Source organism: Dromiciops gliroides, chromosome 2 (assembly GCF_019393635.1).
Source record: "Dromiciops gliroides isolate mDroGli1 chromosome 2, mDroGli1.pri, whole genome shotgun sequence".
NCBI classification, from domain to species: domain Eukaryota; kingdom Metazoa; phylum Chordata; class Mammalia; order Microbiotheria; family Microbiotheriidae; genus Dromiciops; species Dromiciops gliroides.
In genome coordinates, this window is record NC_057862.1 from 425,959,590 (window position 1) to 425,976,006 (window position 16,417).

Consider the following 16,417-nt stretch of genomic DNA (forward strand, 5'->3'; position numbering starts at 1 on the left):
TTAATACCAGAACAGAAGTCAGAATTATTATGGTATTAATATATGTTGGCATCATACTCATACACATATATTTATGAAATTCTGAGTTTCTAAACTTTTTCTGTGTTATCTACTGGCCTTTGTATGTTATCTCTGACTTTGGCAAAACTCCCCCCAAAATTCCCATGTAATTTCTTATGCTGATCAAGATTTATCAAAACTACAGTGGGAAAAGTCACAATATGAAAGAGACAACTATATATAAGTTAAATATACATATATTAGTGGTACATGCTTGAACATTTTTACCTGATGTTGTTGCATGATCAGAAAAATTTAGAGACAATTTCTCTTAATGACTAGATAGTAGCTGTATGTACCAGAGACACCAAGTACTTTCTTCCCTCACTCCTCCTTTGAGCCTTTTTTTTTGCTCATGGTTCTTAGTGTGACCAAAAAGTTCCTAAACGGTAAGCATTATAGAATCGTGCAATGATAGATCTCCTGGGGATCTGGAAACCTTGGGACATGGAATGTAAGCAGGATGGACCTTTTAAACATAAAGTATGAAAGCTAGATGAATGTTAAATACTTATTCCTGTCAGCTGTTAGGGAGCAAAAAGTACTAGGTGACACATTTGGATATTTTGGCAACTTTGCAAAAAAGGCAACATAGCATAGGGTAAAAAGCACTGGTTTTGGAATCATAACACTTAGATTCAAGTCTGAGCTCTAATATTTATTTGATATATGACTGAGAAAGTCACCTTAATACACCGATCCTCAATTTATGCACTTGTAAAATGGGAATAATTTTATTTCCGTTCCCTAATTGACAGGTTTTTCATAGAAAGCATTTTATAAATCTTAAGACAGTATCAAAATTCATTTTATAATGATCATTGCTATAAAATATGTGACATGATTTATTACTGTATATTATATATACCTATATAATATACCATATTACTATAGAAATCTGAGATGTCATTATTATTGGTAAATGCACTCCAAATTTCAACATATTCTTTCTTTTCCATGTAATTACTTACAGAAAGTAAGGACTATGGCCCTGGAAGATGTTGTGATTCTGAATGTGGATACTAACACTCTGGAAACTCCTTTTGATGATCTTCAAAGTCTCCCAAATGATGTGGTGGGTAAATATGTCTCTTGGGCAAGCATTAGTGACCCTGTATTATTAAAGTTAATGTGATTTGGGTACCATGTAACAAGCAGTATTCTGTGGCTCTCCTCATTCTGCATGAAATACTACTAGGGATTATAGCAGCTTTTTGTGGTGATGGTGACAAAGAACTGAAAACTTAAGAGGTTGCTAATCAATTGGGGAATGGCTGAACAAATTATGGCATATGAATTAATGAAATACTATTATGTATCAAGAAATAATGTAAGCAATGGTTTCATAGAAACCTATAGAAACTTGATATGTAAACCAATACAAAGAAAACAGGGTACAATAACAGTAATATTGTAAAGACAAACCGCTTTCAATGACTTAAGTACCCTGATCAACGCAGTGAGCAACCATGATTCCAACAAGATCCAGGAAGAAACATGCTATCCACTTCCTAACAGAGAACTAATGGACTCAGGGTACCAAATGAGACTTATATTTTTGGACATCACTAATGAGGGAATTAGTTTTACTTGACAAAATATTTATCACAAGAGTATTGTTTTTCTTTTTCTTTTCTCAATTAAAGGAGAGAGTGGAAGAGGAAATGGATTTTGTTCATTAAAAACTATAAAATGGGGGCAGCTAGGTGGCGCAGTGGATAAAGCACCGGCCCTGGATTCAGGAGTTTCTGAGTTCAAGTCCGGCCTCAGACACTTGACACTTACTAGCTGTGTGACCTTGGGCAAGTCACTTAAGCCCCATCGCCCTGCCAAAAAAAAAAACCAAAACTATAAAATTTACTTTTAAAAGTAAATACTACTATGGGCATAATCTGCACTAAACTGGGAGTAATTGGACAGTTATTCATTCTAGGTGACTTTGAGAAACCAGTTATTAAAAAAAATTATCACACCTATGAGGTTCGCATAAGTTCCACTATAGAGTTTGGTAGTAACCCTGGGATCTAGATACTTGTTATATTTTTCAGGAGCATCTGGAAACTAGTCTGCCACCTTCACTGATACCCTTCACTTTTGATAGTGTCCTCAAGTAAACTTCTCTCTTTGAAGTTAGAATGTAGGGGGAAAGGTGTTTTTAACTTGAACAAATTGAGTCAAGGATGATAACAAATGGTCCCTTCTATCCATACCATTCCTGTACTTTATGTTCTAGCATGTGGAAAAATTGTTATACCTCTGAAGTAAGGCCTTCAGTCATCAGATTTAAAAAATTAATATCTATTTATAAATACAGTGACATGAGAGGGGACTTAGCAGAAAGAAAAGACGGAAGGAACATTTAATTATTATAAATGATAACTAACAGTTCTGTCTAGCCTTGCCAGTACCAGATATCCATGAGTCAAAGGCAAGGTTAATGCTGAGGTTCTTGGGAACTGTTGTTCTATCGTTTTAGTCATTTCTCACTCTTCCTACCCCCATTTTCTTGGCAAAGATACTGGAGTGTTTAGCCATTTTCTTCTCCAGCTCATTTTACAGATGAGGAAACTGAGGCAAGCAAGGTTAAATGACTTGCCTAGGGTCACACAGCTAGTAAGTATCTGATGTCAGATTTGAAATGAGGTCTTCCTGACATCAGACCCAGTGCTCTATCCACTATGCGACCTAACTGCACCTTCCCTTGGGGAATTAGGGAGCACTTATTTCAGCTTGTATTCTCCTAGGCCCCACTGAATGTCCTCCCCTAGTCAGAATGAAAATTAAGCTACTAGTATTTCATTGTGATGCTATTGCCTGCCTATTTTAGGTGGCATGGCTATGGGGAGAAGGAGATAATTTGTTTTTGCTTTTTTTTTTTTTTTGGGTGAGGCAATTGAGGTTAAGTGACTTGCCCAGGGCCACACAGCTAGTAAGTGTCAAGTGTCTGAGGTTGAATTTGAACTCAGGTCCTCATGAATCCAGGGCTAGTGCTTTATCCACTGTGCCACCTAGCTACCCCAAGATAATTTATTTTGAAAATGTTTAAGTGAAAGTATATGTGTAAATATTGGGGCATTGTAAATTGGAGGGTGTCAATATAATAAAGTGAGAGGTTGGCAACTTTGCTCCAGCTCCCACAAAACCTCTTCTACAACAACACAAAAAATGCACCAAACCAAATTCTGATCAGCAAAACCAAGAAAAAGTCACAGTGAGTCATTTTTCTAGCCCAGGGCAGCTTAGGAAGATAGAAATATCTGCAGGCACTTGTGTGGGAGCTGGTCAGGTGTGCAGAGCAGCAATAGAAGTGGCAATACTGGGCTGTAGTTGGCAGCAGCAGTGGGGAAGAACCCAGCCCCCAGCAATGGTAGGGAACATCTGGGTAGAAAGAGATCCCAGGGATGCTAACACTATGCTAACACTAGGGGCAGGAGCAGGGACCACCTGGCAGCTGTTAACCTTTACCCAGTTCTGAGTCACAGTACCAGGGCAGAGAGGAGCAGTCATGGTCATTAGGGAGCAAGGGCCCTACCTCCAGCTTTGGGAGCTCTCCCCTCAGAGATGGTGAAGTGGTCAGAAAGCTGCTCAGAAGAGATTACAAGGGAACTTCTGCTGGCACTGGTATAGTACTTAGTGCTGTTTGGCAACTCTTTTGCCCATTTACCATTCTAAGTCTCAGTCTCAGGGTGGAGAGGAGTGTTTTTAGTCAGTGATAAGGGAAAAGAGGCCCTGGTTGCAATTCTAGGGCAGAGAGGAGCACTAGTGCTTGTAGCTAGCAGCAGAAGAGTAAGGGCCTTTCCTGAGTAAAGACCAGAGCACAGACCAGGAGAACAGTGACCATACCTCTTCTCAGTGACCTTGGAAGCACCAAAGATTTTCAGACCTCTAGAACTATTCCGTAAAGCAGCAGCATGTAAAAGCCCAAAGGTTGAGACAGTGCCTCCTCACCCCCAGGTAAACAGAACACAACTTTAACATAAAGATCAGAGTCAAGAAATAGACTGGAAAAATGAGCAACAACAAAAAAAGAACTTGACCACAAAAAGCTACTACAGTATCAGGGACAACCAAAACACAAACTAGAAGAAGATAGCAATGCCTCAAAGGAAAAAAACTGCAAATTAGACACAAGCTTAGCAAGAATTTCTGGAAGAGTTAAAGAAAGGTAAGAGTGGTAGAGGAAAAATTGGGAAAAGAGATGAGAGTGTGGCAAGAAAATTATGAAAAACAATTAACAGCTTGGTAAAGGAAGCACAAAAATTAATAAAGAAAATAATACCTTAAAAAAACAGAATTGGCAGAGGCAGCTAGATGGAGCAATGGAGAAAGCACTGTCCCTGGATTCAGGAGGACCTGAGTTCAAATCTGGCTTCAGACACTTGACACTTACTAGCTATGTGACCCTGGGCAAGTCACTTAACCCTCATTGCCCTGCAAAGGGAAAAAAAAAAGAGAAATACACACACAGCTAAATATAGATATATATTTGGGGGGGCAGGGCAATGAGGGTTAAGTGACTTGCCCAGGGTCACACAGCTAGTAAGTGTCAAGTGTCTGAAGCCATATTTGAACTCAGGTCTTCCAGAATCCAGGGCTGGTGCTTCATCCACTGTGCCACCTAGCTGCCTCCTATATCTCTATGTCTCTATATATCTATAGAGATAGATATATTAGTAGCTCTTGTTGTGGTGCCTAAGAACTGGAAATCAAAAGAATGCCCATCAGTTGGGGAATGGCTAAACAAGCTGTGGTATATGATGGTGATGGAACATTGTTGTGCTATAAGAAATGACAAGCAGGATGATTTCAGAAAGGCCTGGAAAGACTTGTATGAACTGATGTATAGTGAGGAGAACAGAACCAAGAGAACATTGTACACAGAGACAGCAATATTGTTTGAAGAACTGTGAAACACTGAAGTATTCTCAACAGTACAATGATCTAAGACAAACCCAAAGGACTAACAATGAAACATACTATCCTCCTCCAAAGAAAGAACTGATATTGATGAAACACAGACTGAAGCATCTATTTTTCACTTTCTTTTTTTTTTCTTTTATTCAAGTTTTCTTATACAAAATGACTAATATGGTAATGTTTTATATAATCTTACACATATGACCTATATCTGATTGCTTGCCACCTCAGGAAAAAGGAAGGAGGGATAAAAATTGGAACCCAAAACTACAAATAAAAATGTTTATTACTTTAAAAAATAATAGGGGGCAGCTAGGTGGTGCAGTGGATAAAACACCAGCCCTGGATTCAGGAGTTCAAACGTGGCCTCAGACACTTGACACTTACTAGCTGTGTGACCCTGGGCAAATCACTTAACCCTCATTGCCTGGCAATAATAATAATAATAATAATAATAATAATAATAATAATAATAATAATAATAATATTCCTTAAAATTAGAATTGGTTAAGTGGAAACTAATGACTGCATGAGAAATCAAGAACCATTTTAAAAAAAGACAAAAGATAGAAGAAGAAAACGTGAAATATCTCATCTGAAAAATAATTGTCTTAGAAAAGAGATTCAGGAGAGATAATTTAAGAATATTTGGACTACCTGAAAGTCATGATAAAAAAAAGAGCCTAGAGGGGGCAGCTAAGTGGCACAGTGGATAGAGCATTGGCCCTGGATTCAGGAGGACCTGAGTTCAAATTTGGTCTCAGACACTTGATACTAGCTGTGTGACACTGGGCAAGTCACTTAACCCTCATTGCCCTGCCAAAAAAAAAAAAAGAGCCTACATGTCATATTTCAAGAAATTATAATATGTAATTGGGAGAAAATAAAATTCTAAATAAATGAAAAAAATTATAAAAGAAAACTGCCCTAATATCTTAGATCCAGGAAGTAAAATGGACATTTAAAGGATCTACCAATCATCTTCTGAAAGAGATCCCAAAATAAAATCTCCCAGGAATATTAAAGCCAAATTCCAGAGCTTCTAGATTAAGTGGAACCACAGTTAGGATCACACAAAATTTAGCAGCTTCCAAGTTAGATGAGTGGAGGGCTTAGAATATAATATTCTGGAAAGCAAAGGAGCCAGGATTACAAAACTGAATGTAGTCCTTCCAGGGAAAATGGACATTTAGTGAAATAGAGGACTTTCAAGCATTCCTGATGAAAAGATGAGAGCCAAATAGAAAATTTGCCATTCAAACACAGGACTCAAGAGGAACATAAAAAGGTCAATATGAAGGAGTAATCTAAGAGACTCAGTAAAATTAAAGTGTTTACAATTCTGTATGGGAAAATGATACACAACCATTCCCCAGTTGACCACCTCATACCTACCCTTATCATTATGAAGGAAGTTAGAAGGAGTCTACATAGACAGAGGGCATAAGTGTGTCAGTCACATTGGGATGATCTCAAAAAAAAAAATTAAGGGAAAGAGTAATACACAAGAGAAGGGGGGAGAAAGATGAAAAATGAGGAAAATTATCTCACATAAAAGAGGTACTTGAAGAAAAGCTTTTACAGTAGAAGGGAAAATGGGGATCATGGTAGTAAACAATACTTGAAACTGACTGTCATTGGTATTAGTTTAAAGAGGGAAGAAAAAAAGATATGTGTATATATGTATGTATGTGTATATATACATATATATGTATATATGCATGTTCAGTTGGGTGTAGAAATCTAGCCTACCTAATAGGGAAATTGGAGGAAAAAGAGATAAGAGAGAGGGGGTGAGGCATAGCGGAATGTAATAAAAGGGAAGGTGGCTTAAGGGAGGCAGTGGTTGGAAGTAAAACAGACTTTTAAGGAAGAATAGGGTGAAAAGAGAGAGAGGAAAGGATAAACAGAAGAAAATAGAATGGAGGGTAATGTGCAGTTAGTAATCACAACAATGAATGTGAATGGAATGAACTCACCCATAAAACAGAAGTTATTAGCAGAATGGATTAGAAACTAGAATCCCACAATATGTTGTTCACAAGAGGCACACTTGAAACAGGAAGACAATTAACATAAGGGACTGGAGCAAAATCTATTATGCTTCAGCTGAAGTAAAAAAGGCAGGGGTAATAATCATGATCTATACAAAGCAAAAACAAAAATAGCCTTAATTAGAGAGATAATGAGGGAAAACACATTTTGCTAACAGGTACCATAGATGGTAAAGTAATATCAAAAACTTTTACAGCAAATTTTTCTGATATAAGCCTTATTTCTCAAATATATAGGGAATTGAGTCAAATTTATAAAAATTAATCACTATGCCCCACTTGACCACCTCATACCTACCTATCAGAAGTGACTGAAAGTGATATGGGGAAATAGGTACAAAAATGAACTTTTGGTGGAAATATGAATTGGTCCAATCATTCTGGAGAACAATTTGAAACTATGCCCAAAGGGCTATAAAACTGTGCATGCCCTTCAACACAGCAATACCAATACTAGTCCTGTATTTCAAAGAGATCAAAGGAAAGAGAAAAGGATCTATATGTAAAAAAAAATTTTAAGCAACTTTTTTTTTTGTGATGGCAAAGAATTAGAAATTGAAGAAATGTCTATCAGTTGGGTAATGACTGAACAAGTTCTGATATATTATTGTGATGGATTGCTATTGTGCTATAAGAAATGACAAGGGGGATGATTTCAGAAAAGCCTGGGAAGATTTATACAAACTAAATGAAGTTAGCAGAACCAGATCATTGTACATAGTAACAGCTATATTGTAATGATGATCAACTTGAAAGACTTAGCTTCTCTGACCAATATAATGATCCAAGACAATTCTGAAAGGACTCATGATTAAAAAACGTTATCCACCTGGGGGCAGCTAGGTGATACAGTGGATAAAGCACTGGCCCTGGCAAGTCAATTAACTTCATTGCTCCACCAAAGGAAAAAAAATGTTATCTAGAGAGAACTGATAAATTCTGAGTGCCCATTGAAGTATAATTTTGTCACTTTCTTTATTTTGCTTTCTTTCTTTGCAACATGGCTAATTTTTATTTTGTATGATTTCACATGTATAAGTGATATCATATTACTTATATTCTCAATTGAGTGGGTAAAGGCCTAATGGGACGGAGAGAATTAAGAACTCAAATTTTTTTTAAATGTTAAAAATAAATATATAGTAATTTTTTTTGGTGAGGCAATTGGGGTTAAGTGACTTGCCTAGGGTCACACAGCTAGTAAGTGTCAAGTGTCTGAGGCCGGATTTGAACTCAGGTCCTCCTGAATCCAGGGCCAGTGCTCTATCCACTGTGCCACCTAGCTGCCCCAATATATAGTAAATTTTAAAAAATAAATAAATTATTATCATCCAGACAAGAGGTGTCAAACACATGCTTTGTAACACTCTCCAGTGCAGTCCCAACCAGATTAAAAGATAATTGGAAAATAGTTAACAAAACAAAAACACAATAGAACATGGATGATGTTAATAAGTGGTTTTCTAAGTCAATATATGGCCATCAAAGGTGGGACACAAAATCGGGTCCTCTGACTCCAGAGTCATTATTCTCTCCCTTATACTACCTTGCTTCCTTATAAGGTGAAGTGACATCCACGACTATATAGCAAGATAAAGCTGTCTAAAGAGGAAAGAGACTGCCTTACTATTCTTGTCACCATAGGCATTCAAGCAGAAATTGGATGATAAATTATAAGGGGGCAGCATCAAAGGTGGGACACAAAATCGGGTCCTCTGACTCCAAAGTCATTATTCTCTCCCTCTAGTACCTACCGACACACAGTATTTGATCCTATCTGATCATTTGGTGGTAGTGTTCTTTTTATCTTTTGGGGCCTTGAGCCATTGTTGTCTATTGTGTTCCTTTCACAGAATTATCATAAACAGCTTGGGGACGATTTGGAAAAATATTGAAATATCTTTATTTTCCTCCCACTAAGACAGACTAGGGAATATTCAAAGGAGAGTAGCCAGGCTGGTGAAGGGTTTTGAGTTCGTTCCATGTAACATTATAATTTTATTCCATTATTTGGGGAAGAGAAATCAGGTACTGTGGGTAGATGTTGTAGAGGGGCAAATCTTAGGACTGATGTCAACAAAGTACAACTTCCTACCACTTAAAGTTGTCTAGAAATAGGATAAACTGCATCAGGAGATAGTATGTTCCTCCTCACTTAACCAAAAGATAAGCAACTTTATGTCAGCTGTGTTATAGAGGGTCCCTTTTCAGGCATAGGATGGACTACATGAATTCTGAGACCCCATTAAATTCTGATATTTCAAGAAACCACAGTGCCTGGAACATCTTAAGCACTTAATAAATGTTCACTTATTCTGTCTGTCTATCTATATCTATACCTCTAGATATCTGTTGTATGAGCTTTTGAAGCACATTCAGAATAAGGTTTGTACCCAAATTGTTTGGGATGGGAGGAAGAGAAGCAACATTAGACAGTGGTAGATAATAACGGAGAGAAGATACATCTACTAGTATGTACCCTAACTATGGAAGAATGGAGACTCAGGATTTAAAGATGGAAGGGAAATTAGAAATCATTCAGTCAATATCCTCATGTTTCTTCATGATTGGTGAAAATGACTTGCCCAAGGGGAATAAGTAACAGAACCAAGATTAAGACCTGGATATTCTGATTCTAAATCCAGAGGAGCTTCTGTTTTGCCACACTGACTTTGGGAAAGGGTAGGAAAAAATATCAGAGTTGTCTGTTTTTGAGTGGAGATAGCTGTCATTCTCTGCACATCATGGAGAGATGAGTGTCTACACATCCTTCCAATAGGAATCAGGAGTGAAGGGGTGGAGAACAAGGAAGAATGGATAGAAGTTACATGGAGGCCAAATTCAATTAACTATAGGGAAATACTTAACAAGTCACATATTTTAGAGCTATAAGGGACTTTAAAGATTATGTAGTCCAACCCATTCATTTTTCAAATCAGTAAACTAAGACCTAGAAAGGTCAGGTAACTTACTTGAAATATTCCATGGTAGCATTGATGATGGAGGTAATGGTGGTGATGGCAGTGGCAGTGGTGGTAGTCATAGTCTTGGTATTCATTGATTTTGTACTTGTAGTACTAGTAGTAATCATAAGGAGAATTCCTGAGATTCAAACATGTCCTCTGATTCCAATGTTGGAGTTCTTTCCAATACACCAAACTTCGTAATAATTAAATATGTTATATATTAAATGAACTATGTATGAACTTAAAGGATTATCATCATTGGAATCTTCAGGAATAAACTGGATGACAACCTGAGGAATATAATAAAACCTAAAGTCAGCTAAAAACCATATAAAGGATGAGTGTGGAGAAATGCTCAATCAACCTGTCTCTATAACTGCCCATGGAAGAGGACACCTTACTTGTCACATATCATACACTTGTCACAGCTTAAGAAAACCACAATTTGAGCAGGGGTTCTTAACTTAGGGTCTGTGAAGGGTTTTTTTAGCCATCTGTGACACAAAAAGTTATAGACTCTGATATCTGCCCTCACCTATCCACCTTACATACAGCTGCTAAAAAGATCTTCCTAATTGAGAAGTCTGACCATGAATGACTTAAAGAACTGAATTTAAAAGCATTTAATAAGCCCTAGTGATGGCAAATCTGCCCACAGCCCAGCAATCCTGGATGGGTACTCAGTAGCCTGACAAGAGTCAAGGGAAAGAAGGGAAGAAGGGAAGGATGCTACCACTGGGGTGCTACTAGTCCATCCAAAATAGGTTTTTAGTGACATGGTGAGGGGGATGGCAAGAAAAGAAAGATGCCCCTATTCCCTCTATCCTTTCTTCCTGAATGGGTTTTGGGTGGCCCAGGGACAAGAGAAGACCATGGCACTCTTCTGCCTAAAAAACTTTAGTGGCTTTCTATTGCTTCTAGGATAAAATACAAACTGCCCAAGGTGGCATTTAAAACCCTCCATAATCTATCTCTAGCATCCTTTTATACCCTTCTTTTACTCGGTGCCCCTTGACGCATTTTACATTCTAGTCCACCTGGATGGCCTTGGCTGGTCACTTAACTTCTCTGGGCCTTGGCTCCTCATCTACAAAATTAGCAAATTAGACTCAGTGGCCTGTTAGTTCCCTTCCAGCTCTAGACCTAGGATCCTACTACCTTTTTCCCATCGTTGTCCTGTCTTTTTTCATTTCTGTGCATTTGTATAGGCTACCCCCTTTGCCAAAAGAGTCCTCTCACATCCCAAAATCATTCTCCTTCCAGACTCATCTCTGGTGCTGTCTCCTCCATGAAACCATTTCCCTAATATCTCCTTCCCCAAATTTTCCTAGAACCTTTTGCCTGTATGTCTATTTTACCCTTAATTATGCATATCTTTAATAACTTATTTGTGGCTATATCTTGATACACAGATATAGATAGCCACATATCTAGGTAAAGATACATCCACATAGATAGACTTATCTATATTATTCTTCCTACTAGATCAAAAGACTGTTGAGAGGAAGACATTGTTTTTCCATTTTTTTGTATCCACAGAACTGAGGATATATTAAGTCCATTTGTTGAAATGAATTCAATCTGCTTTCTTAAAGGATATTGAAATTAGTGACTTCACGATCTAGTTCTGCCACTTCCTCACTATGTAACCTTGGACAGGTGATTTGACTAGGTAATATGACATATTACCTAGAGGAAAGATCACCAGTTGAGCACTGAATTCAGGAGTTGAGTTCAGTTTCCAACTCTGGTTTTTATTAGCCACATGACTTCCCATAAATCACTTGTCTTCTCTGGGCCCAAGTGTCCATATCAATACCATGGTCCCCTTTAGCTTGAACATTCTATGATTTCTTAATTCACTGATGCTGAGTGACTGTCACTATGAGTTTGCATTTCCCCCTCTCTAAAATAGGAGAAATATCTATAGTGCCTACCTATGGAGGAGGTGGAGAAAGAGCTTTGTAAATAGTAATGAGCTATGGAGATGTGAGCAATCAGGAGTAGTAGTGATATTAATACTAATAATAATTCCCTTTCTTAGAAAAAAATAACCTTGGTCTTTTTTCCCCTCATTGCCAAACAGAAATGTTCTCCTGTGATCACACTTAATAAATGTTTGAATGGGATTGAAGTGAATTGTGAAATGAACTTTGAGTGGGTCACCCTTACCTTCCTGGGGAATTTGCCTGTCTCCTGATTTCCAGCCCAAGACACCAAAAGCTTCTCTAACTTCTTAATTCCACAGTTAGGGGAAGGCACATCCCAATGAAGTGAATCTGGGGTCTTGGCCGTGTGCGTGGTTTGTCAACAATTGAGTATTTTATTAGACTTTATGAGACTTCATTAAAGAAGTCCAAGCAAGAGTACTGTAGAACATCAGAGGGTCCCTCACCAATAAACTCCCAAACTTCAAGCTTTGGAATGCCATAAATGTTTAAGACACTTCCTTCCTTTTCATTATTGACTTTTCCTTCACTTTTATACCAGCAAAGAGCTGTTTTTTATTGGTTAAAATTTCTTGATTCAATTTCTGCAGGTCTGTTTAAAAGCTCCATTTTATCTGGGAGGATGTTTGGCGCATAGCAAAGGAAGTCCTGCCAGTGAATTCAATTAGCTGGCATCGCTTGCAGATATTGTACACGGTTTTCTGCGTTCTCCTTTTTTTTCACAACTACTACATAAACACAGCTGGGTTTAATATTTGTCGTAACAAAGATTTAACTGGGATCGTTTTTCTTGGGGTAATTAATGCTTGGAGCTGCTGCTGCGATGGCTCTCCCATTTGCAATATTCCTTATTTCTTTTCCTTTGGTTATCCAGATAATGAAGGGTGCTCCTCCGGGTCTTTCCCTTTCCTTGAAACTGCTTAATACTTGGCTGTTACCACCTGAGAGCAGATGCATTTCATTGCAAGAATTGAATTTCTGTCAGTTCTCTCATGCATCATGTGTTGGGAACTGTAAGTGGATCAAGTTGTGTTGATCACAGCAGGGACACTGTGAAGCAGATCTATTATACATACTTCCCACTCCCCACACCACCCTCCTAGGAGCAGAGATGTCCCTCCCTCCCTTGTGCTTGTTCTTTGTGGCCATGTTTATGTAATCCACTGTGGGTTTAGCCTAGCTACACTACTACCAATGGATATCTTTCTTCTTCATACCAGAATTATTGTTGAGACAAATTCCACTTTTATCTGGGGAATCACCAAACACTTTATTAATTCCTGAATACATACCACTTTTCAGTGGCTAAAATAAATCCATTGAAGGCCAGCCATAATGAATAACATTTATTTTGATGACATTTAGATTATTGATGTACTAGAAAATGCTAATTGGACAACCATTTTTCCTTCTGACCTTTCTGTGTAAAAATAGTCACTTGTCTACACAAGTCAAGGCAGAGTTTTTTGGCTTTTAAATATGACTTGGACTTATGGAAGAAAGTCAGGGATAGAAGTGATGTAAAAACTTAGACAATATAGAACCTAGAATGTCAGAGCTGTAAGGGACCTTAAAAATAGAGAATGATAGAAAATAAAATGTTACAACAATAATAAGAGACCTTCTGACATCAAGTATTGAGAGTTGGAAGGATCCTTACTTAGAACATAAAGTGTTAGAACTGGGAAGGGACATTAGTACACACAATTTTAACACATAGACTATCGGTTAACATTTTATGTTAAAGCTGGAAGTGATCTCAGAGCATAGAAGATTAAAATCAGTATATAAATAAAGTGCTACAACTGGAAGGAAGCTTAAAATATAAAGTGTTAGGCTTGGAAGAAAAGGACCTTAGACCTTAGTCTTAGCCCTTCGTTTTAGAAATGAGAAAACTAAAAAAAAAAAAAATTAAAATTTTTTTTAAAAAAAGAAAGAAAGAAATGAGAAAACCAAGGCTCAGAGTAGGGATGCATCTGGTTCAAGGACATCAATTAAGTCACTGGCAAAGCCAGAATTTGATACTAGGTCCCTAAGTCCTATGTTCTTTCTAAAATGTCACAGTGCCATATCATATCAATTTATGGTTCGTGGTTTGAAAATTTGTGGGCTTGGGGTTTTTTGTTTGTTTGAGAAAACAATAAAAGACCTATCATACTAATCTTGTAATTATTTTAAGTTTTTGTTTTATTCATTTGTTGTTGTTTTTTTTTTAATTCTGGGAATTGCAGCTGTTAGTCAGTTGAAAGACTAATAGATAAACATTCGAAGTACAAATGGCTTGGTTTGGTTTATAAGGTTTAAAATATTGGAATCTTAGTGATGCTTCTGCTACTGTGCTGTGGTCCTGAGGTCAAAAAATGTATTTTGGTAGACTTTTTGTAGATATCATTTGATAAGTAGCCAGAACTATTGGGGACATGTCACATATCTCAAGGAATCAGTTATTGATCTGTTGTGTTGGATATGTCATAGGAAAAAAGACTGTGAGAGCTGGAAAAGACTTTAAAACATTGGAGCTAAAAGAAACCTTAGAGACTGTCTGATCCAAAGTTCTTGTTTGGCAGATGTGAATGGATAAGTTTTTTTGTATATGAAGGAAGTCATTTATCTTTTGATTCATATTTTTGGTCATGATTAGCTTAGTTTGAATTAATTTTTGTTCCCTCCTTAATTAGGATTTTTTGGTTGTCCATTTTGGTGTTGGGAGCTTATTTGAGGGAAGTGATGATTTTTTAAGATATAAATTCTGTTTTTCAAACATTTCCATTTTTTCAAAGGTAGATTCCATTTTTATTTTTTCCTGTTGTGTTTGTAAGAGGATGCTTCTTGGTTTATTCATGTTGACAACTGAAAAGGCTTGGACCTAATTAAAAGAATTTCCACTAGCACCTTTACTGAACCATTTCATTATGCTGCATTGCACAGATTGCATTTTGAAACATGGTGATAGTTTAAATCTGACCTTTTAAACCTGAACTGCCAGAAATACAGTTTGGGGGGGGGGTGCTTCTTTTAAAATATTCCCAGAATATATACATATATGCATATGTATATACATATATATGTAGGCACATATTAGGTTAGAAATAATGTTCATATTGAATGACTACCTAGAGATATAAATATACATTTACTTTTAGCTCAAACTTCCCTGGCTCATTTAGCTTAGGTAGAGATATCTTTTATCTGCATTTAATTGTATATGTTACAGCTAAATTGTTTTTAGGGAAAACAAATGAATTTAACCTCTCTAAAATAAAGTCAGAAGGAAATTTAGAACGTAGAATTTTGGAACATGAAGCTTAACATGTTAGAGTTAAAGGGATCTCACAATTCTGTATGAACACTTCCATAAGTAAGGAACTTCCTCTTTTCTGAGACAAACAGTTCCTATTTTAGATAAATGTAAGAACTGGAAAGGACAGTAAGGAGACAGGAGGCATTGAATATAAACACCTTTTTCTAGGTGTCTAGATCTTCATTTTACAACATTCAATTAATTTCAACTTCAGGCATCCTTTCGCTTTAATCTTCACCTTTTCCTTATTTACTAATTCCGTACTGCCTTCAAACATGCCCAACTCTTCTCCATCCTTAAAAAAAAAAATCCAAAAACACTTCACTAGACCTTGCCATACTCTTCAGCTATCTTTCTACTCCCTTTCTTAGCTCAACTCCTTTAAAAAGGTATTTACACTCAATGTCTCCTCTCTGCTATACTTCCTATCCTCTCCTACTCTTCTCAACCCTTTGCATTTTGGCTTCCAGCCTGATCATTTGACTGCCACAGTTTACTTCAAAGTTACCAATAACCTCTTAATTGCCAAATCTAATAGTCTTTTTTCAGTCCTCTTCTTATCCATCTATTTGCTTCATTTGACTTGATTGACCCCTCCCTCTTCCTGGATCCTCTCCTTTCTGGGCTTCCATGACACTGCTCTCTGCTGGTTTTCTTACCTATATACCTCTTCATCCTCATTCTCCTTTCCTGGTTAACTACCCATGAGTATGGGTGTTACTCAAGACTCTGTCTTAGGTCCTTATTCTCTTCCCTTTTTATTCTCACGTGACCTCATCTGCTTCCATGAGATTATCATCTTCATGCTGATTGTTCACAGATGTATATCCATTCAGCCTCAGTCTCTTCATTGGGCTTCAATACTGCATCACTGATTGCCTTTTAGACATCTAAAGCTCATCATGTCCAGAACAGGACTCAGCCTTTTCCCCCTCCAAATTCACCCCTTTTGCAGACTTTCCCATTTCTATAGCAGACATTGCTATCTTTCTAGTCCCTCAGATTTGTAATTTCTGTGTTATCCTCAAGTCCACATTCTCTTTCATTCCACATATCCTTTGTTTCCAAATCTTGCTATTTCTACTGCCACAGCATCTCTTGCATCTGACTCACACAACTACCATGTTAGTTCAGGCCATATCACCTTTCCCTCAGATTTTTGCAGTGGTC

The 16,417-nt window shown here is 37.3% G+C and overlaps 1 protein-coding gene across 7 annotated transcripts in view; it reads left to right on the forward strand.

Annotated features, from left to right (window-relative positions):
- Positions 1–16,417, forward strand: part of DENND1A (DENN domain containing 1A) — a 673,977-nt gene that overhangs the window by 454,520 nt on the left and 203,040 nt on the right. For all 7 annotated transcript variants that reach the window (XM_043984170.1, XM_043984174.1, XM_043984173.1 and 4 more), the window contains one exon: positions 1,034–1,135. In XM_043984170.1, the coding sequence (XP_043840105.1) occupies positions 1,034–1,135 (102 nt within the window). The remainder of the gene's footprint in view (positions 1–1,033; positions 1,136–16,417) is intronic.